This window comes from Ranitomeya imitator, chromosome 1, assembly GCF_032444005.1.
Source record: "Ranitomeya imitator isolate aRanImi1 chromosome 1, aRanImi1.pri, whole genome shotgun sequence".
NCBI classification, from domain to species: domain Eukaryota; kingdom Metazoa; phylum Chordata; class Amphibia; order Anura; family Dendrobatidae; genus Ranitomeya; species Ranitomeya imitator.
This window is the reverse complement of record NC_091282.1, coordinates 499,166,802-499,191,131: the sequence shown is the minus strand read 5'-3', so window position 1 is coordinate 499,191,131 and position 24,330 is coordinate 499,166,802. Positions and strand designations below refer to the sequence as shown.

The 24,330-nt window shown below is 41.8% G+C and overlaps 1 protein-coding gene across 1 annotated transcript in view; it reads left to right on the top strand.

Moving 5' to 3' along the window:
* CNTLN (centlein) overlaps nt 1-24,330 on the top strand; it is a 537,174-nt gene that overhangs the window by 178,220 nt on the left and 334,624 nt on the right. Inside the window, exon 10 of the mRNA XM_069766280.1 lies at nt 7,203-7,376. Within this exon, the coding sequence (XP_069622381.1) occupies nt 7,203-7,376 (174 nt within the window). The remainder of the gene's footprint in view (nt 1-7,202; nt 7,377-24,330) is intronic.

The following is a 24,330-nucleotide window of genomic DNA, read 5'->3' as shown; positions in this document are numbered from 1 at the left end:
TTTTTTTAAATTACGCTCCTAGTCTACAGGGAATTTGACAGCAATATTTGTACGATTAGGTTTGAAACTGCCATTGCATACTCCCGTGTGGATATTTGCTGTGGATAGCAACATGTGAACAAGTATATCAGTATGGGCTGTTTTTTATTATTTTATTATTTCTTAGTAGTTATGTAGTGGTCACTTCTATCCATAAAGAATACTCTAACAGGCAAATGTACTTACACACAATTATAGCTCATCCTGCAAAGATATTTTTTGGGGCATTTTTTAAGTAAACGCCTGCTGCTCCGTGATTTTAGCAGTAAGTTTCTTCTCTACAACCTAATAAATAAGTCATAATAAAAATAATTAGGTAAAATTTTAATAATAAGTCAGTTACACAAACAATAATTTAACAAACTGCTGCGCAGCATGAGGTCCAAATGTGGGCCCATCACTGTTGTGCTTTCCTACTATAGGAGCATGATACATTGATTCACTCTGCTTTCTGGGCTAAATTCTGAATCTATCCAGGAGTTTATTTTCTGTGGTTTTCTATGAGCATCATCTGCACGTAGCGGGATCGCAACCTATGCGTATGAGCTGCTGCCACACAACAGTGTAATTATAAGTTTACCCACCTACTTTGACGAGGTTCTGCTTTGTTCCGCTAATGAAATGCAGAGCTTTTTTTTTTTTTTTTATGTAATTATTCAAAATGTTATTACCCATACTGAACACTCAATGACTTAAGGTGGATTAATTAAACTGTAGCTGGTTTGCCATCTGGGTGCAACATATTTAGCTGCTTTTCTATAAGGAAGATTTTTCATTGAATAAAGTGTTTTTGAGAAGGTGGTTGCCAGGTTGTGTTCTCTAAAAGATAAATGTTAGACCCAGCTTCAATTAATGCCATAATAACGGCAATAAAAGGCGGCTGCTGGTGGATGTTTTTTCACCTGCTCGCAGTTTGCACAAAAGGGGCTAATACATTATTTGGGAGATGATGTTACGGCTTTTTTTTTTGCAGAAGCACAGACAAGTACATTTAAGTTCAGTACGCTCATTTCACATAACAGCAGAGAAAAAAAGAAAAAAAGAAGCGAGATGACAGGCATAAACCTAATCTGATTTTTATGGCTCAAGCGGATTCATTAAATTAGAGCTCTCGTGTTCATTAATGAACTGGTGCCATATGTTTTAACTACCCTGGTCAATAGCTGATAAAGAAAAGCTCTTGTTCCGAAAGACAGAATTAAAAATGAAAAAAAAAATGAGGGAAAAACAGCTGGATAAAAAAATTCCCTGTTTTGGACTTGTATCAGAGGAGTTGCTTTGATTTCAGTAAACTACAACCGAGGCAATATGGCTTACAATTTGTGACCCCAAAGGTAGTCATACATTACTGGAATCCAGCCTACTGCGCCTCACATTACACAGATGTGAAGGCCTGATTATAGCTGCTTCATAATTAACAGTGATCCGATTTGTTTTGTGGCATAAATGGTGCATGTGTAGAACATTAGCCATGGCACTCTCATTCAAATTCAACTCGAGGGCTCAGCGGCAGGCGGGTCACGAGCTTCAGGGAGTTGAAGCACAAGCTCCTCCATATGTTCTTGCTGCATCTTACTATGGCTACGAGTGCAAGTTAAGTTCCCTAAAGAACCTAATCGTGTTCTGTAATTACAGCGCGGCTTTCTGCTGGCTAGAAATGAGGGAAAAGCTAAAACACTCCCTCATCAGATAATTTGTAAATTACTTTACATGGCGGATGCCTAACTCAGTTGGTTTTCAACTGCTGAAATTATAAATAATTGTAACAGATGTGGCAATATGGCTGGTCTCCAATAAACGAGGCCCTTGGTAATTTGGCCGACCCTTTGACAGGCCAATTTAATAAAATGTGAACAAAATCTTCTTGCTAATAATTTATCATCCTTTTTCCCCACTGAATAAACTTAATTACCCTAGCAGTTAACAAGGTCACACCCAGATGCCAAACTCTGCTACAGTTTTGATAATGCAATCAGGAATTGAGAGGTGATGACAGTGTTGTTGTTTTTTCATTACCTGGCTCCATATAAACACAGGTGGCGTAGCTTCCTTGTCAGTTTTTAATAATTACCGGCTATTATGGAATGCATAGTTAGCAGATTGAAAACCACACTTTAGAGTATTTGTCTGAGTATGATGGAGATTTTACTGTATGGGGAGGATGATCCCTGGAATACGGCTCCAACATTCGGTGACTTCCCGACAGCTCCTAGGTAGCTCATAGGTGACATCAGGAATATTCTTTATCTACAATTCTGACATTTTCATAGTGTGATTTAACCTTTGTTTAAAGCTTTCTATACCCGTTTAATTGGCTCCTAAAGTGACATGTTTGAAGACGCCGCGTGGAACACTGCAAGGTTAGAGGTTGATGTCTTCTAATGGGAGGTGACACCATACTGCTTTGTATTATTGCGATGTCTGAAAACTTATCTATATATGTGCCCTTTTGTGAAGATTCCCCCCCTGATTTTCTTTAATTTTTTTTCGTTTATGAAGATTTTATTTTATTATAGGAAACCGATCATCAGTATATTACAACCCTAATTAATGATATGTGAGAAATGGGCCTTTAATCATTATAAATCCATATCGTGCTTGTAAAATTTTATTTTGACATCTTCGAGAAAGGTTTAGTCCCCATGTATGAGGCTGTCACTGTGATTCCAGTGTTCCTGGCTCTCCCTATTTCCGCGACGACTGCCGTCCTCCGGTCTTTGATAGATGGGTCACTCTTTTCTGGATGACTAGGCTCCTCCGCCTGAGAATTTGTGTAGGTGTCATAATTACCATATGGTCATCTCAGAGGGAGCAATGCATGTGCAGATCAATTGGCCGGCTCTCACGATGTCCTCAGGCATGTACGGCGCATGCACCAAGGCAGTGATGTCACCTACACAAAATTTCAGGTGATGGAGGCATGCCACTGATAGTGGTGGCCTATTCATCAGAGACCAACTGCGAGCAAGGAAAAGAGAGAGGCAATAGAGCTGGAAGTGCAGTGCCCTCCCCCTGCACTTGAAACTTAAACTTCAAATCTGGATTTCTCTAAGACATCAAAATATAATTCTTCAAGCAAGTTATACATTTAATAAGGATTAAAGGCGCTTTACTCACATGTCATTAGTTAGGGTTGCAATACACTGATGACAGGTTAGCTTTAATATAACTCAAGTGCCTTCTACTAAAGAGGTGCAAGGTAAAGGTAAAACATCAGGCAAAAATGTAAAAAAATTGTGTATCAATTTTTTGTGGTCCCACTTGTTTTATTATTGTTCTGTAGGTATGGGTTGACACACCAACTCAAATATTTTTTTTTTTTCCTTTATATTCGCTTTAGTGAACCGGCCACTCACCTAATACACTCATTTATACTTACTTTTATAAGCTATCATTAAAGGGAACCTGTCAGCAGGATTGTGCTTAGTAACCTACAGACAGTGTCAGGTTGGCACCGTTATACTGATTAAAATGATACCCTGGTTGATGAAATCCGTCTTGGGGTTGTTGTTTAATCTATACTTGTGGTTTTGAGTTAATGATATGCTCGTGCATTGGGATGGTCTGTGCTCTGCTTATATATTTATGTGTATGGCTTCTGACAGGTCACTGATCCCTCATTGACCTGCCCCCTATTTTACATACTGAATATAAGATGTTTTTTTTTTTTAAAGTTAGCATTCAGCAGGCAGGTGTCGGCGGCGGTGCATGTGCTGTAGCATGATTGCCTGTATAATGTCCATGTAATTATTTTATTTGGTGATCTACATGTATTCGGGAAAAAAAATATTAAATGGCACCGGCCGTGCCTGCGCATTAGCCTATATTGGATCGCCGGTAGATTCTACTGCGCTGTCGCCGCCGGTGCCATCTTGGGGGAGACATTTCTTTTTTTCTCTAGCAAAATTGCTCCAGTGTCACCTACGCAGAAGCATCTGTTGGATCATTTTGAGATTTTTCAAACGCGTTGAGGCATGAGGCATTTGTCCTCAAAACATCGTAAATGATGAGTACCCCATTGTTATAACTGGCATTTTTCTATATCACAGTATGGTTGTGCAGTTTGTTATTTATACTGCATCAATCTTTGGTTAAAGCAAATCTAGCCTACCTATAATCAATGACTGTGGTTGTAAATTGGTTTAGACCCACCAGGCTATACATCTAAGAGTCAGTGGATTATTTATAGGGTCACCGTTAGGGTGAGCCGCCGAGGAGTGGGGGCGCCATTTCCGCTCTACAGTAGGGTGCCAACCCCCACAGTTAGGTAGGCTGTTATAAAGAGCAGGGAACAGTTATAGAGAGGTACTCTGTGTATTATGCACTTTTTATTGCACTTTAAGGTACTTTGTCATTCACTCTGCCTCACACTGTCATATGATTGCTATAGATGATTATGTTGCAAGGCAATCACTGTCCTTTTCATTTTTCCTGTCGTGCCAGATTGGAGTATAACTGTATCACACCATTCATAGCGACTGTACAGGAGTAGGAGGGACAGCCGCCGTTGAGCAGGGGCGCCTATCTCTAATCAATTTTAGGGTGCCAACCTCCGCTGCATAGGCAGGGAAGATTTAGAGTATTAACAGTATGAGGGACAGTTTTAGTCAAGCACGGTTCTCTGTATGGTGATTGTGTGTCAAACATTTTCTTAACAAATGTACAATAAAAATGTAGCTTTATCTATTATCTGTTAGGGTACAAAGGATGTGGAAAAGCAAAATGGCCCTCGCCCCCCCCCAAAAGAAATTCGGCAAATTCTGTGCTCCCAAATCCAAATGCCTAAACCGCAGTTACTCTCTACATGTTTGGCATTTCTGTAGCGATCATAGCCCGCTTAATTTACAGGTGCATGAGCAGGGCAGCACGGTGGCTCAGTGGTTAGCACTGCAGCCTTGCAGTGCTGGAGTCCTGGGTTCAAATCCCACCAAGGACAACATCTGTGAGGCGTTTGTATGTTCTCCCCGTATTTGCATGGGTTTCCTCCGGGGACTCCGGTTTCCTCCCACATTCCGAAGACATACTGATAGGGAATTTAGATTGTGAGCCCCATTGGGGACAGCGATGATAATGTTTGTAAACTGTAAAGCGCCGCCGAATATTCTAGCGCTATTTAAAAATAAAGATTATGTTAATATTATGGACACAATGTTTTGGCACTGCAATGGCAGTTTGCGATTTTCACTCAGCAACATCCACTGCTGCTTGTTTCTGGAAATCACGCATGGAGTCAAATTGTCACTACACTTGTAGATAAATTCCCAAAGGAGTATAATTTCCAGGGGTTCTTCAAGCGCATATTGGTGTCTGCTAATTATTCCAGCAAATTTTGGATTAAAAAAGTCAAATAGCGCTCCTTACCTTTCAAGCCCTGCTGTGTACCCAAACAGTAGAAATTGCTCAACAAATTTTGGGGTTCATTTTTTTCCTGTTACCCTTGCAAAAATGAAAAAAAAAAAGGGTCGAAAGTAATATTTTTGTGAAAAAAAAGTTAAATGTTCATTTTCTTTTTCCACATTCCAAAAATTCCTGTGATGCACTTGAAGGGTTAATAAACTTCTTCATTGAGGTTTTGATGCATGCAGTTTTTAGAGTGGTGTAAATTTTGGGTATTTTCTGTCATATAGGCCCCTCAAAGTCACTTCAAATGTGATGTCGTCTCAAAAAAAAAAAAATTTGGTTGGGAAAAATGAGAAATTTCTGGTCAACTTTTAACCTTTATAACTTCCTATGAAAAGATTTTTTAAAAAATTGTGCTGATGTACAATAGACATGTGGGAAATGTTACTTATTAACTATTTTGTGTGATGTAACTCTCTGATTTAAGGGCATAAAAATTAGGTTTGAAAACTGCAAAATGTTCACCAAATTTCCATTTTTTTTCACAAATAAACACAAGTCATATCAAAGACTTTTTACCATTATTACCATGAAGTATAATATGTCACAAATTACATTCTCAGAATCAGTGAGATCCGTTGAAGCGTTCCAGAGTTATTACGTCATAAAGTGACAGTTGTCAGAATTGTAAAACTGGCCTTGGTCATTAGAGTGCAAGCAGCCTTGGATGTTCAAGGGAGTCTGTCACTCCCAAAATGGTATATGAGCTGCGGCCATCGTCATCAGGTTCGCCGAGAAAGGTCAGAGAGGCCCGGCGCCTGCGCACTGCTGTACTTTGCTCTGCCCTCAACAGGGCAGACAAAGTGCGCCGGAACCGCGGCAAGAAGACAAGAAAAGGACGTCATCGTGTGAAGATAGGAGGCGCTGGACCGGACCGCGATGCCCATCGGACCCGGAGCGCAGCGTGACCGCCCCTGGGTGAGTATAATATAACCTTTATTTCTCATTTTTCAGGTTACATCGGGGGCTTATCTACACCATTACAGAATGCTGTAGATTAGCCCCTGATGCCGGTGGCCACAGCTCATATACGATATTGGGGGTGACAGATTCCCTTTAAAGGGGTTAAGGATATTTATGGTTTTAAATGGCTAGATATTACTTTCTCATCTACTTTATTGAAATAGATGTTTAATTATTGGGTTTACCTTAGGCTTGCATTCTAAAAGTACATATTGGTCTCTGTAATTTTGATAAATTTATAAACATAACTTCATGTAATGTGGACATTAGACGCACGGAGGTGTAGTATAGTGAATTCTTGAGAGGATGTAAAATTCTAAATTTCAGATTGGTTGTGAACAAATATATACAAAATAAAGTTACTATGTAAGGAGTAATTTTTATAGCTGTTTAATTTTATTTTAAGTATTTTTTTCAATTTGTTTTTAAATTTTCACATGTCAACATTGTGTTGGATAACAGAGGTGCAAAATGTGTAGCAGCCTCTAGCATCTAAAGGGTTAAATATCTAGGCTACTAAGTATTTAATGTTGTGCCTGACAAATTGGAGAATATAATTGTGGTCTGACGTTTTGTTCATTTACAGAGAGTAAATACTTTAAAGTGTAAAGTCAAATTCTGGTGCATAGTGGGCAGCACTTCTGGAAGTATAGTTCATCATTTTTAGGCTGAGCAAACATCTATAGAGCGTATACTTCTAACAAATAGTGGTTGGAAATAATGGCCTTTTACAGAAATGTGTGTCTTGTATTAATCATGCCATATAATTTACTTTTTAATTATGATTTTAATTACTGCAGGACTTGGAACATCCATCCCTTGTGGAACTGGAACTCATAATAGCTTCACAGAAATCAGAAATAAAATTTCTACAGGACAAACTTAAAGCAGCGGATCTCAAGTTAACACAAGTAAATAATTGTAGAAGGGATGCACTTGAGAGCAGCATCCTGAGGGCTGGGAGAACACATGAGGTAAGAAGTCTTTTATTGTCTGGTGCATTTGTGTCAATTCGAGGTTATTCGAATCAAAAAGCTTTTCCCACTAGGATTTCAGGAACTAACTTTTTTAATAAGTCTACCTTATAATTTTTGCAACTGCTTGGAAGAATGATTAAACCATTTGCCAAAGGCTTGTTATGTTTTGTTACATGGGATGATTATAACATTTAGAATGAACATTCTCTGAAGCTGCGATTGCTGTCTGCACACTCTACCGTCAGTGTTTTCCCTTTCGTCCTATATTCGTTTCTTCACTGCCTTGAACTTTTTTCAGTTATTTTTATACTTATAGGTGACCACTCAAGTTTATACTGAAACCCAAATGACATGTAGGAACAGTGAGGAAATACACAAAGTATTGAGTTAATTTAGTACATTATATTGACTTCATTCATCTACAAGAACAGCGGTCAGCTGCTAAGTCACAAAGTCTACTAGTCTCCCAACGATGTTCTGTGCCTTCTGACACCAGCAGATGCTCTAAGTCCACTTCATGGATAGGACTTTTTTTTACCGTACATTCCACAGATGATCTTTTTGATTGAAATCTGGGGATTGAGACACTTTTTTTGTTACCCAAATAAATAACATACACGTTTGCCAGTTGTCGGCATTTTGGGTTTAGACAGAGGTCAGCATGGGCACTGTGACTGATCTGCAGCATAGATGCTCTATATGTTGAGAGCTAAGGTACAGAAGCCACAACATTCTAATCCAGTGTTTCTCAACTTAAGTCCTTAAGACTAGAGTTGAGCGAATATGTTTGCAATCGGTCGCCGAATCTGAATTTGTCATGGCATATTGGTACCCTATTTGTGCTGAATTTATTTGATAATCGGTTCCGAACATATTTAGTAATTTCTACTCCCATTGACTCCAATGACGCTCGGCTGTGTTTGGAAAATACTGCAAAAATAGTAACTGCCGCCGATCATAATTGGAACCGAATTTTGAAAAATTCACTCAGAACCCACCAAAACGTCATGATTTCAGGATTTCCTTAGTATTGCATAGGTGATGGAATGAATGCTTGAGAATGTAATGAAATTATCACCTGTTGAATACGAAGGATATCCTGAAAACTTGACCTGTTTGTGGGTCTTGAGGACTGGAGTCGAGAAATACTGTTCTACTGTAATCGCTGGCAGTGAAAATGATGAGTTATGACTAGTGATAAGCAAGTATACTTGTTGCTCGGGTTTCACTTGGATGGTCTCCGAGTATTTATGACTGCTCGGAGATTTAGTTTTACTCGCCACCGCTGAATGATTTACAGCTACTAGCCAGCTTGATTACATGTGGCGATTCCCTAGCAACCAGGCAACCCCCACATGTACTCAGGCTGGGTAGAAGCTGTAAATCATTCAGCTGCTGCGATGAAAACTAAATCTCCGAACACTAAGAAATACTCGGAGACCACCCGAGCGTGCTCGGGAAAACCCGAGCAACGAGTACACTCGCTCATCACTAGTTATGACATACAAGTTATTTCTAAGGTTTCTGCCCATCTGTACCTTGGTCATGGCATGGTGCGATGTAGAATATTGTGCAATATGATGGCACAGTCTTGACTTCAATGCTGTTCTACATTACACCAGGCTATGACCAAAGTCCATATGGACAGAAACATTCCCGACCTTTTGATATGTAGAATAATTTGAATGCCATATGTTGACCTATCAATAAAGTTAAAATCTTCACTGCAATCTACCCGAGTGCTGTGATTCTCTGTACTCTGAGTAGACTCTACATGCTACCATTGCACACCACCAAACATCTAGACTGACTACCATCTTCCTAATATCATATTTTCCATTTTACCATATCTTCATGGAAAAATAAAGAACAAAAATAATGTGGTTACATAAATATGCACACCATTAAACTAATACTTTTAGTAGATGCTGTATACCCTTTAAATTTATGACAACATTCAATCTTTTTGTGTAGCAGTCTATCAGCGTGGCACATCTACAACTGGCAATCTTTGCCCACTTTTCCTTGCAGTAGCGCTCAAAATGTGTCAGATTATGAGGGCATCTCCAGTGTATAGCTCTCTTCAGATCATCCCACAGATTTTCAAATGGATTCAGATTTCAGCTCTGCCCAGGCCATTCCAAAACTTTGATCTTCACAGGCATTCTTTTATTGATTTGGAGGTATGCTTAGGTCGTGATCGTGCTGAGAGGTAAAATTCATCTTTAACTTTTTAACAGAAGCCTGAATGTTTTGAAGCAAAATTGACTGATATTAGGAACAGTTCATAATTCCCTCCACCTTGACTACAGCCCCAGTTCCAAGAGGCAAAACGCATAATGCTGCCTCCACCACTTTTCTCTGTGGGTATTGTGTTCTTTTGGTGATGCGCTGTGTTGGGTTTGCGCCAAACATAACTCTTTTAATTATGAGCAAACAGTTCAATCTTATAAACCTACAAAAATATCCACTCGGCCAAGTGGAGCATACCCATAAGCCATGACATAAGACCAACCAAAGAGAAGGATCTCTAAATTGATAGATCCAAAAATAGTAAATGATGAAAACTAAACATGTATAAGATAAATCAGAAAATAATACAGCAAAATGGGTTTAGGAAAAATATAAAATTTTATTTATATATTAAATATCTGACAATGTCAAAATTATTGGGTGAGGAAGAAAAGCAGCAAAAAACCATGCGAGAAAAGATATGTGTATTACATCAGGGAGAAAACAAGGGTGTCCCCCGGAACTAAACCTGCACACAGTATAAGGGTAATATGCTTTTGTGATGAGACACAGGAATCAATAATATAGGCCTGTTGAGTCATATATCAGTATATATGAAGGGGCAGGGAACTGGAAGTGTTGCTGCCATATATGAGGTTCCTGTTGAAGAACGAACTTAATGGGTTCTAAATATAGATAGTGACTTCTAAAGACTGAATGTAGGAGGCTAGCATAAATGTCCCAGGGCAAAGATCATGTGTAGCTGAAGTTCCGACAGTGTGGGATAATATTACCTTGAGACATATTGTCAGTAAAGTGCAGGAGTGCAGGTGTGACACAGCTGTGATCGGAGGTAAAAAGTTTACTTCTGGTCACTGGTGTCGAATGATGGGACCACTTCTCCCATCAGCCTCTGTCTGCTGCCTAGTATAACAGCGAGAGCAGGTGGCGGCTGATGGGAGTATTCATCAGCTGGTGCCTGTGCTATAAATAAATAATTAAAAAAAAACAGCATGTGTTCCCCTGTATTTTTGATAAACAGCCAGGCAAAACTGAAAGCTGGAGGCTGCAACCCTCAGCTGTCAACGTTGGCAAGGTTGGCTATCGAGAATAGAAGGGTCCCCATGCTGTTTTTTTTTTTAATTATTTGATTAAATAATTTAAAGAATGACTTTAGGTCCCGCCATTTTTGACAATCAGCCTGGCTAAAGCATACAGCTAGGGGATGGTATTCTCAGGCTGGTAAGGGGCCATTAATATTTGCCCCCAGCCTAAAAACAGCAGCCTACAGCCACCCAGAAAAGGCGTATCTATTAGATTTGCAAATTTTTGTGCTTTGCCCGGCGCTTCCCACTTGCCCTGTAGCGGTGGCAAGTGGGGTTCATATTTGTGGGGTTGATGTGACCTTTGTATTGTCCGTTGCCATCAAGCCATGGCTTAGTATTTGAGAGGTTTCTGCTCAACCTGATATTGTAAATAAACACACAGCCAGAATAAAACTCTTTAATTTAAAGAATGCCACAGATTTCTTTAATGATTCTAAATTAAACCATACTCATGTAAAGTAGGCGTAGCAGTAGTCCCATCAGCCAAAGTCAATGACCGGAGGTAAACTTTTTACCTCCGATTACAGCTGCGGACTCACACTGTCATTTCACAGCATGGGAACTGTGGCCGTGTGATCGTCTGTAATGATTTAGAAGCAGTGTTTGCAACGCTAACATGCACATGACAGCGCGACAAGCACCCTGTGTTTGGGGGGACGAACCGAACAGTAACACCCAACTTCCTGGTGAAGACAGTGTTCGGTGTCCGTGCCCGAACAGTAAGTGTTCGGTACAGAGACTGAACTTTACTGCTCAGTTTCACCCATCTCTAATCATGTGTGGTATGGTCATGATGCCACCTGCAGCTTGTCAATAAAGACTGTGCACAATGTCAGAAAGGGATTGCCAGAGTAGCAATAATTGATTGTAGCTAAGTTTGTTATTTTTGACTCCACAAAGCCACACAATAAAAATAATCATGGAAAACCTGCTTAAAATTCTGGGAATTTGCATGGAACCATTAAGATGTCATCTCAAGTTCCTCAAAATGATCATCCAGCTACATGAAGGCGAGCCTGGTTAAAGGGACTCTGTCACCTGAATTTGGAGGGAATAATTTTCAGCCATGGAGGCGGGGTTTTCGGGTGTTTGATTCACCCTTTTCTTACCCGCTGGCTGCATGCTGGCTGCAATATTGGATTGAAGTTCATTCTCTGTCCTCCATAGTACACTCCTGCACAAGGCAAGATTGGAGGACAGAGAATGAACTTCAATCCAATATTGCAGTCAGCATGCAGCCAGCGGGTAAGGAAAGGGTGAATCAAACACCCGAAAACCCCGCCTCCATGGCTGAAAATTGTTCCCTCCAAATTCAGGTGACAGAGTCCCTTTAAGTCACATATAACATTGATTTCAAAGAACCCAATAAATGACAGCGTTAATCAAGGCTATGTACCTGTATCATTTTTCTTCACAAATTTCTTTACCTTGTTGCTTCAAAGGACCATAGCAGATCTCAAAGATGTCACAGTCTGCACAACCTGAATTGTGTAAAGGCCCACACTAAAGCCCCCGTCTCACATAGCGAGATCGCTGCTGAGTCACAAGTTTTGTGATGCAACAGCGACCTCAGTAGCGATCTCGCTATGTGTGACACGTAGCAGCGATCAGGCCCCTGCTGTGAGATCGCTGGTCGTGTCGGAATGGCCTGGACCATTTTTTGATCGTTGAGGTCCCGCTGGGTAACACACATCGCTGTGTTTGAGACCTTACCAACGACCTCGTTGACAGGTCGTCCCATTGAATCATCATGAAATAGCATCGTTCGACAGGTCGCTACAGGTCGCTACAGTTCGCCGCATCGCTGCTGCGTCGTTGGGGAGATCGCACTGTGTGACATCTCACCAGCGACCACATAGCGACGCAGCAACGATCCCTGACAGGTCGTATCGTTGTCGGGATCGCTTAAGCGTCGCTATGTGTGACGGGGCCTTAAGACCATAATACAACTTGTCAGAAAGCTGCTATTTGCAGATGATGCTTCCTTTGTCTCCCATACAGAAGCAGCCCTACAGTGTATAACATTTTGTGTTGCAAAAGCTGTTGAACTAGATGTCAGTCCAAAGAAGACAGACATCCTTTATCAGTTGGCACCCCAGGAAGCTTCCCCCCCCCCCCTCAACACATCACTGTTGGTGAATCAGAGCTAAAAACAGTCCAGCAGTTCAACTACCTAGAATGCATTAACTTCTCAGATGTCAAGATTGACAAGGTATTGATAACAGTGTAGCCAAAGCATGCAGTGTATTTGGTAGAGTTTATAATGCGTCTGGAAAACTAGCATCTGAAGAAATGCCCAAAGGTCAACATGTGCAACACTGTCATATTATCCACCCTCCTATATGGATCTGAGGCGTGAATTATCTACCGCCATCACCTTCAGCCTTTTGAGCTCTTCCATCAGCGATGCCTTACTTGTGAATCGTCTGCAAGGATTTCACCAACACTGCTCTTAAACAGGCAGAAGTTTAAAACATCAAGGCCATGATGCTGAAGAAGCAGTTGTGTTGGGCAGGAACATATCTCAAGGATGGAAGACCATCCTCTACTCAAGATTGCATTATATGGTTAACTCGCCACGTGACAGAGGGGTACTAAAGAAGAAATATTAGGACACACTGAAGAAACCCCTTGATGCCTGCCATATTGACAAATCTATGACCTGCCCTATCTGCGAACTGCAGGTGTTGGAGACATAGCATTCACAAGGCTGTTTCCTCCTTTAACAACTTATGACAGACTATCATCAAAGACAAGATCATGGCGCAAGAATCAAGTTAACACCATGCCCAGATCCTATCTTTACTGCAATACCATGCCTAAATATGATCTTTGCTTGTAGCCAATGCTGCCATAACTGGTTGTCCCACATTGGCCTTATTAGCCACGAAGAGCCACATGGACATTCTTCTCTCCCTTTCACAAATAATCTTTGTTCCCAAAACTAAGCAATGATGGATATATTTTGTTAAGTACTTGTCCTGACAGCATTCTCTCCTATCTCAGCTAGAGAATCTTGCAACTCCCTCACTACTGGCGTATTTTTTTTGTGACCTCTATATTTAGAGTACTCATCTGTTTGGTACATGGCAGAATGCAGCAGCAGAGAGCCACTTCATGTCTACACTTTTGCTAAATTGTGTACAAATATACTTTTCAAACAGTTTTACAAAAAAACTGAAATGTTGCTAACTATGTACGACTTTTTTCATTTTTATGCTAGCGTTGGTAATTTTTTCAAAAGTAGGGGAATCTTGTTGGAGTCAGCTATGCTGAGCACAGTCTAACAGATTTATCCCAATTTACGTCACAAATGTGGCATATACTATAGCAAATGTACTCCAGTCAGTGATTGGAGTACATTCAATGGATTTAATATGTCTTACCCTAGTGAGCCCTTGATCAAGACTTGTGTATATAGCCCCATTCTTGATGAATCAGCCCCATTGAGTGTTCTGTGGTTTTACACAGGTGCTGTAAGGGTTGTACAAAACCATATACAAATGTACTAGCAATGGGTGGTGGAAAGTCTTTTTATTTGGCACTGTGTGTATACTGCATAGTTTGAAGTTAACTCATTAATACCTGTAGCTATGTTTCATGATATCTACTTTCTACATTAGCTGTTTTAGGAAAGTGTGGGCACATCATGTGTTTACAAATTAACTTTATAGCTATAATAACTTCACAATCTTCTATTCTATCAAAATATTCTCCGTTAAAATAAAAGTATATTGTATAAAACACATTACTGTGGTTTTCCTTCTTCCTTGAAAAATGATGGTGCTATATTGAAGTTCCCTGCACAGTTCTTGGCCAGGATTGTCCCTGTTCAGATTTAAAAAAAAAAAAAAAAAATCTAAGGCTATTTTGCCGGTTAATTCTTATTTATTCTTAGCAGTCAAATTCCCACTGATGAGAAAGTGATTACCTATCTAGTCATCAATTTCTAAGATAAGAAAACCCCTTAGAGTTTAAAAAAAAAGAATAAAAATCCACATTGCATATAGAGAACAATGCCACCTTTCCTAAGGAGGAGAGACTGAAATAGTGACAGTAAAATCATTTTATTGACTGAACTGGAATTAGTGTGTAAATTAGAAGCTTGTGTGATGTAATTAATTAATGTGTATCCAGATCTGTTTCCATCACAATGTGAAATGGCATGGCCTTGTGTATATAACATCTCATGTAGTCGTGAATTGTCTTATTTACTAGTTATTTGTTCTGCTATTAGAATCCTGCTTCAGTGAAGTGATCAGGCTGAGAACCATTGTTGGTCTAGCACCCAGTAGTTATTCTATGCAGAGGCCAAATATTTCTAGTCAAGCACCTATTCTCTGCCCATTGCTGAAATGAATTGTAAGCCAAAGGTGGCCAACGTCTGGCTTGGCATACCTTTAGCAGGCCAGGATTCAGTGGTTCATCTGCACGCATTTTTCTGTAATGAGTTTAGCTGTAATGAGTGCAATTTGCATTTGTAAATCCCAATCTGTTTGTGACGCTACTGTTCCAAGACCATTTACTATTACTATAGACTGAAACTTTTGTTTTTCTTTATTTAATTTTACGTTTAATTCATATTAAAAATAGTAATAAATTGAATGCCATTATATTTTTGGAAATTTTTGGAAGATTTTACTTCCATACCAATAATAATTTTAGTTTTATAATTTTTGGCTTATTCATAGGATGTTATTTTTGCTTCATTATCAAATGGATTGTCCCACTGAATAGGTTTATCACCTTCTTAGAGGATAGGTAAATATGATTCCTGTGACCCCCCAACGATTATGAGGGTGAGGGTCCAAAAGACCACTGTGTGTGTAGAGCGGTAGTATGCATACTCAACTTTCATTTTGCTTACTATGGAACTGGAGTTGCTAGCCACTGAATTTTAGTCACTCGAAATCTACATACTCAGACTGCAGCTTTAAAACGGCTGGTGAAATAACTATTGTACAGGTCACCAATTTTATCAGTTAATCTATTTCTAAAGGTGCTATTAACACAAAATTCTCTCCAGATGATGGTAACAACTAGAGATGAGCCAACCTTGCGAACATATCCGAACCCCATTGAATTCAATGGGAGGTAAAACCAAACGCATAGACAACACCTTAAGGCTAGTTTCACACTAGCTTTTTGAGGAGCTGCGGAGGGCTGCGGACTTCCTCTGTGAAGCCCCGCCCTCGGACGCACCTCTGCCGCTGGCTCCGCCTACTTCTGCATGCGGCCTGCATACCTACCTTTAACATTAGGTATGCAGGTCGTGCGGCTGTATGCGGATGCTTCCGCATGCGTCGTTTTGACGACGCAGAGAAAAAAAAGAAATTGCTACCAGCTGCGTCCTACGCTGGTCGCCGCATCGTCAAAACGACGCATGCGGAAGCATCCGCATACAGCCGCACGACCTGCGTACCTAATGTTAAAGATAGGTACGAAGGCCATAACGTGAAACCGGCTTAAGGGAGGCTAAAAAGGTTGCCAAACAGCTCATAGTAGAGGCAGATATCAGGAACACTGGCATCAATTGACCCAGAGTATAAATAGTATAATTGTGCAGCATAGATGCATGGGACAGGGCTTGGACCAGCATTTCTACCTCAAACATTGATCAGTAACAGGTAGACGAGTAACAGGTGTAGGCCTGGTGCTTTGAGAGCTTTGCCAAATTCATTCATGCAACACACATGAAAGAGACCCAACTTGGCGTGCAGACATTTCAAAGAATTATTGCCACACGCCACTAAAGTGGCATCAATTTCTCCAGAGTACAAATAGTATAATGGCACTCTGAGACCTCTTCCACTACAGGCAACCCACTAGATGGAGACCCAACTTTGAGTCTCCACATTTCAAAATACTGTTTGTAACATCAGCAGCAGTAGCAACAGCAGGCATAAAAGCCACAACAAAGGTGTCACAGGCTGCATTAACGCAAGATCAATGCATCACACTAAAAACATCATCGCCTCATTTGCCCTCTCTGTGAAAGGAGTGCAAAAATCATTGGAGATCCATGACTTGTTCATCTTGGTGAAAGTTAGGTGGTCTAGACTTTCAGGGGACAGCCAGATGCTCTTATCTGTCAGGCCATGACCAGCAGCACTGAAGACACGTTCTTAGAGAATGCTGTCTGCCAGGCATGACAAAACCTCCAAGGCGTGACAAGCAAGCTCAGGTCACTCTTCCATTTTTGAAGACCAAAATGCAAAATGGTCCAAATTCTCCCTGATGCCATTCACATTGAGCTTGAGACACTCCTGCACATCCTTTCCAATTGTTGGCAACATGTAAGACTTGTATTCTGTAATGTTGCTGCACAGGCTGGTCTAAAAAAATGTGAAACTTCTCACAGAAATTGCTTCTGCCACTTACACTGCTGCTGCTAATGTTTTTGTTTTGACAACTTGATGTTCCCGGGGTTGGAAGTCTATAACTGTGATGCACACAGTGTGCCTCACTGCTGGCTTGGGGGAAAAACCACCCTTAAGATTATCTACAAGCATGCATGATCTTTTCCAGAGGTGAAGCATTTGGTTTACTCTTGTACTGTGAAGGTATGTGCACACGTCAGGATTTCTTGCAGAAATTTCCTGAAGAAAACCGGAAATTTTCTGCAAGAAATCCGCATTTTTTTTTTGCGTTTTTTTCGCGTTTTTTTTTAGCATTTTGCAAGCGAAATTAGCTTGCAGAATGCTAAAGTTTTCCAAGCGATCTGTAGCATCGCTTGGAAAACTGACTGACAGGTTGGTCACACTTGTCAAACATAGTGTTTGACAAGTGTGACCAACTTTTTACTATAGATGCTGCCTATGCAGCATCAATAGTAAAAGATAGAATGTTTAAAAATAATAAAAAAAATGGTTATACTTACCTGCAGACAGCCGATCTCCTCAGCGGCGTCCGTTCCTATAGATGTTGTGTGTGTGCAGGACCTTCGATGACGTTGCGGTCACGTGAGCGGTTGTTACGGCCGTTACTCACCGCCTCACCCCTGGTTCTTGGCGCGCTGTCCCCGCTTCTTCTGCTGTGGCCGCTGCTCTTGTTCCCCTCGGCCGCTCGTCCTCCAGGTCTCGGCGCGCTGTTCCGTCTTCCTCCATCGCTGCTCGTTCCTGCAGTCCGGCTTCTGGTGGGCGGTACGCTCGTCCTCGGCGGGCCCCTCCTCCACGTCTTTGGGGTTCTGCTTCTGCGCAGGCGCGCAGGATTCTGCGTTAGGCACTCCTACCTGTCCGGGGTCCTCTGATACCGGATGTGATTGTCCGGTGTGCTGCAGCCAATCCAGGTAGTGTGCATACTATTTCAGGCCACCTCCTCTGCTAGGAGGTGCCTGAGTGTCTTTAGCTTTTGGCTTCTGCCTCCGATCACCTTTGCTTCTGTGTCCCAGTAGTTCGTGCTGGTTTTGCGCCCTTCCTTGGTCGCGCTTTTTCCCTACCTTCCCTTATCATCCCTCTCTCCCTACAGCTCTGTCTCTGTTATCCTACTGTTCTAGCCCGTCGCCCCTACCTTCGCTCATCATCTCACCCTCTCTCCCTACAGCTCCGTCTCTGGTATTCCACTGTTCCAGTCTGTCGTCCATTCCCGTGTCCTCTGCTTCTGGTTCCATCGTCCTCGTTCCTGGTTTTCTGTTTAGTCCTCTTCCTCTGTTTTTTCCCTTCTCCTGAGCCGTCCCTCTTGGTATCTGCTACCGTGGATAGGAGACCTCTGGGCCTGCTCCTGACAGCCCCTCTATAGGGGTTGGTTAACATCTGGTCTACTCGCCCAGGGATAGGTCTAGCACAGTCCAGAGGGTCCACTCTCGTTCTTGCCTCAGTAACGTTATAGCGGTCACGCGACCAATCACAAGACGGCGACGTCATCGCAGGTCCTTCACACACAGCATCTATAGGAACGGAAGCGGCGGGAGGACTCCGGGGCCATCAGAGGGTGAGTATATCCTTATTTTTTATTTTAATAAATTTTTTTTTACCAATTATATGGTGCCCAGTCCGTGGAGGAGAGTCTCCTCTCCTCCACCCTGGGTACCAACCGCACATAATCTTAGAGATATTGTTATCCCTTCCACATCCTCCTCTGCTTTCACCTCTTCCTCTGGGACCACAACTATTCAAAGTATGCTCCACCATGTAGATGACCAGAATAGTGATGCTGATGACTGCATCATCAGTTCTAACCATCTTATTAGCCATATTGAAACTGTGCAGAAGGGTGCAGTGGTACTTCATCTGTGCCCACTCCACAAGCGTGATTTGCATCATGTCCGTACTGCGTTGGCCCAGGCTATGCAAAAGGACATACCGCAGCAGGGCTCATCATTGCTGCCACAGTCCCTGCAACATGAGGAGAGTGGAATTCCACTGTGTCTGCACATCACATATCAAACAGTTAACCAGTAGACCACAATACCTCTGTAACTATGAAAGGCGATGACCTACGTGGTGCGAACGACAGAAGTGAGCACACAGTGACCGTGCTTTCTACAGCAGTGTATCCAGGACATGATAGTGGCGGTGAAATAGCTTTACCATCAGGTTGAGGATGTGAGCCATGCATGGCACGTGTGTAAGTTTGCTCCGGCATTGGGCTGCCAGTAGGCTTGCAACGTTATCGCACATGGCCTTCCTTCCCCCAGGTTCAGTGGAGACAGTCATTGCTCAAATTTGGCCTGTATAGGTGTCCACAGCTCATGAGCTATGTGACTGCGAACTCCAAGGCATATTAATTTAAACACTGCCTTATTGTGGTGAGCCTTGGCTGCCCAATATGGAGGTGGGGGGATTTTCTCTGCACTGTTAGAATGCATGTCTCATTAATGGAGAGGTTGAGGGTGAAGGTGGAGGCCCTAGAGGAGGTGGAGGAAATATTACATAGGTTTGAAACTCAAGCCTTAGGGATTCCAATACTTAAGGAGCAGCCCCATGACCGCCTGCCCCCACAGCCACCAGAGTCACCCAGTGCCCAGTCAGCGAGATGTAGCCCCCTGTCCATGTCAGTGGTGAATTGCACCCTGGCAGACAGATTTTTTTTCAGGAAACGCGATGTCTGCGACATGCTGCTGTAGCTCAGGCACAGCTTTCTTAGAGGAGTAATGGTGACTGGGCCACTGTTACTGGGTGCCTGTGACAGCCATCAGCTTTCAGAAACTGTCTGTATCCACCAGGCAGAAAGGCAGCAGTTCTGTGGCCAACAGATTACAACTGCGGGACCAAGGGCTGGCTGCTGTGCTGAGAGAGAATGTAGTAGGGTGAAGAGGACAAACTGCTGGACTGTGAGCAAGGTGCGTGGTTGACTGAGAAAGATGTGGTTTTCTCGGTCAAGCAAAAATTGCAGGCATCTCCACTTCAGTAACAGCTGACGGGCACTCACTCACCCCGACTGTAGGGTAAAGAAGTGGAGGTTCTACAGTCATGTGAGAAGACTTGCCATGGTGACTGAGGAGGAAGAACCAGCAGATGTGGTTGATGGGGCGGCCTGTGGTTGGCGAGGCCCACTAGTCGACATTTTAGCAGTGAGATTCCCCGACTAAGGCATGTTGATCACACATGTGCTGATTCATGAATGTAGTAGTCAAATTATTGCAATTTTTCTCTCTACTGAGTTTTGCAGAGTTGGCAAATAATGTGAGTAAGGTCATCCTTTGCCGTCTCAAAAAAGGCTGAGGCAAGGCAACCCTTGTTGCTCCTGCAAACTGCAGACCCTCGACCACTGCTGGCCGCAGCCAGAGTTATGGCTGAGGATTCAGTGCTTGTCATAGTTGCATCACTTCTTATCTGTGTGGCAAGCTGCAAAGAAACCTCGTCTTTTGTCCTCCACAACTATACTTTATGGATTATCACTTACCTAACCATTATATTTCATATTGGGCGTTTATGAATCTTTCTATTTATTACTTCCTATGATTGGAGTTTTAGTTTTAACAAGTGCAATCTGTTTAAACAGTTCATTAAAATATATTATGAATACCATATTTTTCTGATTAATTTTTTTCTGTGTTTATAAATGTAATCTCATGTACATGGAAAGCTTATAGATCCTGATCGGAGTAAAATGTCCTGTGATGCACTCATGACAACTAGCAATACCAACAAAGAAATGTGCCAGGACAAAAAGTATAGGAAATATACATATTTATTTTATTAGATACAATATATATATATATATATATATATATATATATATATATATATATATATATTCCAAGACCTACAGACACACAAAACAGCCCGTTGGATATGAAAACCCAAATAAATTGTGGGTACCCTGAAAATTCAGAGATGCAGTAATTGCCGGAGAAACTGTAGTATAATCATTGAAATATAAGCAAAGTGTCATCGAAGTAGTTAGTCTAATTATCACAATACAAGTCCATTTAAGAAATGCATCAATGAAAGTGTGTGTTTGTGTGTGTGTATGTATATAATACACAAACAGTTTACATTTTTCAGAGAATATGAATGATAACACCAAAACTTTTTCTCCACTCATGGTTAGTGGTTGAGTAAAGCCATTTGTCAAACTACTGTGTTTTCTCTTTTTTAAATCATAATGACAACCCAAAACATCCAAATGACCCTGATCAAAAGTTCACATACCCCATTTCTTAGTACCGTGTATTGCCCCCTCTAACATCAATGACAGCTTGAAGTCTTTTGTAGTAGTTGTGGATGAGGTTCTATATTTTCTCATATGATCAAGCTGCCCACTTATCTTGGCAAAACGCCTCCAGTTCCTCTAAATTCCTGGGCTGTCTAGCATGAACTGCACGCTTAATAAATAATAAATAAATAATCCTTATTTTTATATAACGCTAACATATTCCGCAGCGCTTTACAGGTTGCACACATTATCATCACTGTCCCCGTTGGGGCTCACAATCTAAATTGCCTATCAGTATGTCTTTGGCTATGGCTTGAGACCTCCCCAGAGTGGCTCAATGATATTGAGGTCAGGAGATTGAGATGGCCACTCCAGAACCTTCACTTTTCTCTGCTGTAGCCAATGACATGTCAACTTGGCCTTGTGTTTTAGATCGTTGTCGTGTTGGAGCTTCCAAGTACGTCCCATGTGCAGCTTTTTGATGATTGTAAATTTGCCTTTAGTATTTGCTGATAATGTGCTGCATTCATCTTTCCTTCAACTTTGAACACGTTTCCTGTGCCTTGTAGCTCCCCAAAACATTAGTGATCAACCTCAGTGCTTTACAGTAGGAATGGTGTTCCTTTCATCATAGGCATTGTTGACCTCTCTCCAAATGTAAAGTTTACGGTTGTGGTCAAAACTGCAATTTTGGTCTCATCACTCCAAATTACCTTGTTCCAGACGTTTTTGAGGCTTTTCTCTGTGCTGTTTTGCGTATTGTAGGCGAGATACTTTGTGGCATTTGTGCAGTAATGGCTTTCTTCTTTCGACTTGACTATGCAGCCCATTTTTCTTCAAGTGCCTCCTTATTGTGCATCTTGAAACAGCCACACCGCTAGTTTTCAGAGAGTCCAGTATTTCAGCTGATGTTATTTGTGGGTTTTTCTTTGCATCCCGAACATTTTTCCTTGTAGTTGTGGATAACATTTTTGTTGGTCTACCTGACCGTGCTTTTGTTTTAACAGATCCCCTGATTTTCCATTTGTTAATCACAGTTTGAATGCTGCTGACTGGCATTATCAATTTCTTGGATATCTTTGTGTATCCCGTTCTGTTTTATACAGTTCAACTACCTTTTCACGTAGATCCGTTGACAATTCTTTTGCTTTCCCCATGACGCATGATCCAGAAATGTCAGTTGCTGGATGAAAGATGCAAGAGTCTGTCTGGATCCCAGAAACTCACTCCGCTTTTATGCCCACACATTTATTACAAGCAGACAATTCACAGGTTAGGATGTTACCTTTAGTAGCCCGTCAAACCCATTTGTGTCAAATTCTGTGCATGCTTCTCACGCGACCCCCCCATCGAACCTATCCATTACACTAAACGGCTGCCCACTCTCCCCAGTCCCACAAGTTCGCTGTCTCGGGGTAATCCTTGACACTGATCTCTCCTTTAAACCACATATCCAAGCCCTTTCCACTTCCTGCCGCCTTCAACTGAAAAATATTTCACGGATCCTTACATTCCTAAACCAAGAATCTGCAAAAACCCTAGTTCATGCCCTCATCATCTCCCGCCTCGACTACTGTAACCTCCTGCTCTGTGGCCTCCCCTCTAACACACTCACCCCTCCAATCTATTCTTAACTCAGCTAATCCGACTAATCCACCTGTCCCCCCGCTATTCACCGGCCTCTCCCCTCTGTCAATCCCCTCACTGGCTCCCCATTACCTAGAGACTCCAGTACAAAAGCCTAACCATGACATACAAAGCCACCCACAACCTGTCTCCTCCATACATCTGTGACCTCGTCTCCCGGTACTTTCCTGTACGCAACCTCCGATCCTCAAAAGATCTCCTTCTCTACTCCCCTCTTATCTCCTCTTCCCACAATCGCATACAAGATTTCTCTTGTGCATCACCCCTACTCTGGAACTGTCTACCACAGGGGTGTCAAACTGCATTCCTCGAGGGCTGCAATCAGGTCATGTTTTCAGGATTTCCTTGTACTGCACAGGTGATAATTTAATCACCAACTCATTATTTGTGTAGGTGATTAAATTATCACCTGTGCAGAACAAGGAAATCCTGAAAACATGACCTGTTTGCAGCCCTCGAGGAATGCAGTTTGACACCCCTGGTCTACCACAACATATCAGACTCTCACCTACCATCTAAACCTTCAAAAAGAACCACTGCACGACCCACTCTGTCCTCACCTACTGTATCCTCACCCATCCCTTGTAGATTGTGAGCCCTCACGGGCAGGATCCTCTCTCCTCCTGTACCAGTTGTGACTTGTATTGTTCAAGATTATTGTACTTCTTTTTATTATGTATACCCCTCCTCACATGTAAAGCGCCCTGGAATAAATGGCGCTATAATAATAAATAATAATAATGTTATCAGGCCAAAATCACCAGAGTGTGTGAACTTTTGATCATGGTCATTTGGATGTTTTGGGTTGTCATTATGATTTAAAAAAGAGAAAACCATGCGTGGAGAAAGAGTTTTGGTGTTGTCATTCATAGTCTCTGAAAAACGGCCAAGAAAGCAAAATTTCTTCTGGGGTATGTAAACGTTTGAGCATAAATATAAATATATATATATATATATATATATATATATATATATACACAGTGCTCAAAAGGAAATGATGCTCAGTAGTGTCATGCTCTTAATGAGGCGGTGGATGGTCTCCTGAGGGATCTCCTCTCAGACCTGAACTAAAGCTCCGCCAACTCCTGGATAGTCTGTGGTGCAACGTGACGTTGGTGGATGGAGCGAGACATTATGTTCCAGATGTGTTCAATCGGATTCAGGTGTGGGGAACAGGTGGGCCAGTCCATAGCTTCAATGCCTTCATCTTGCAGGAACTGCTGACACACACTCTGGCCACATGAGGTCTGGCATTGTCCTGCATTAGGAGAAACCCAGGGCCAACCGCACCAGCATATGGTCTCACAAGGGGTCTGAGGATCTCATCTCGGTACCTAATGGTAGTCAGGCTACCTCTGGCAAGCACA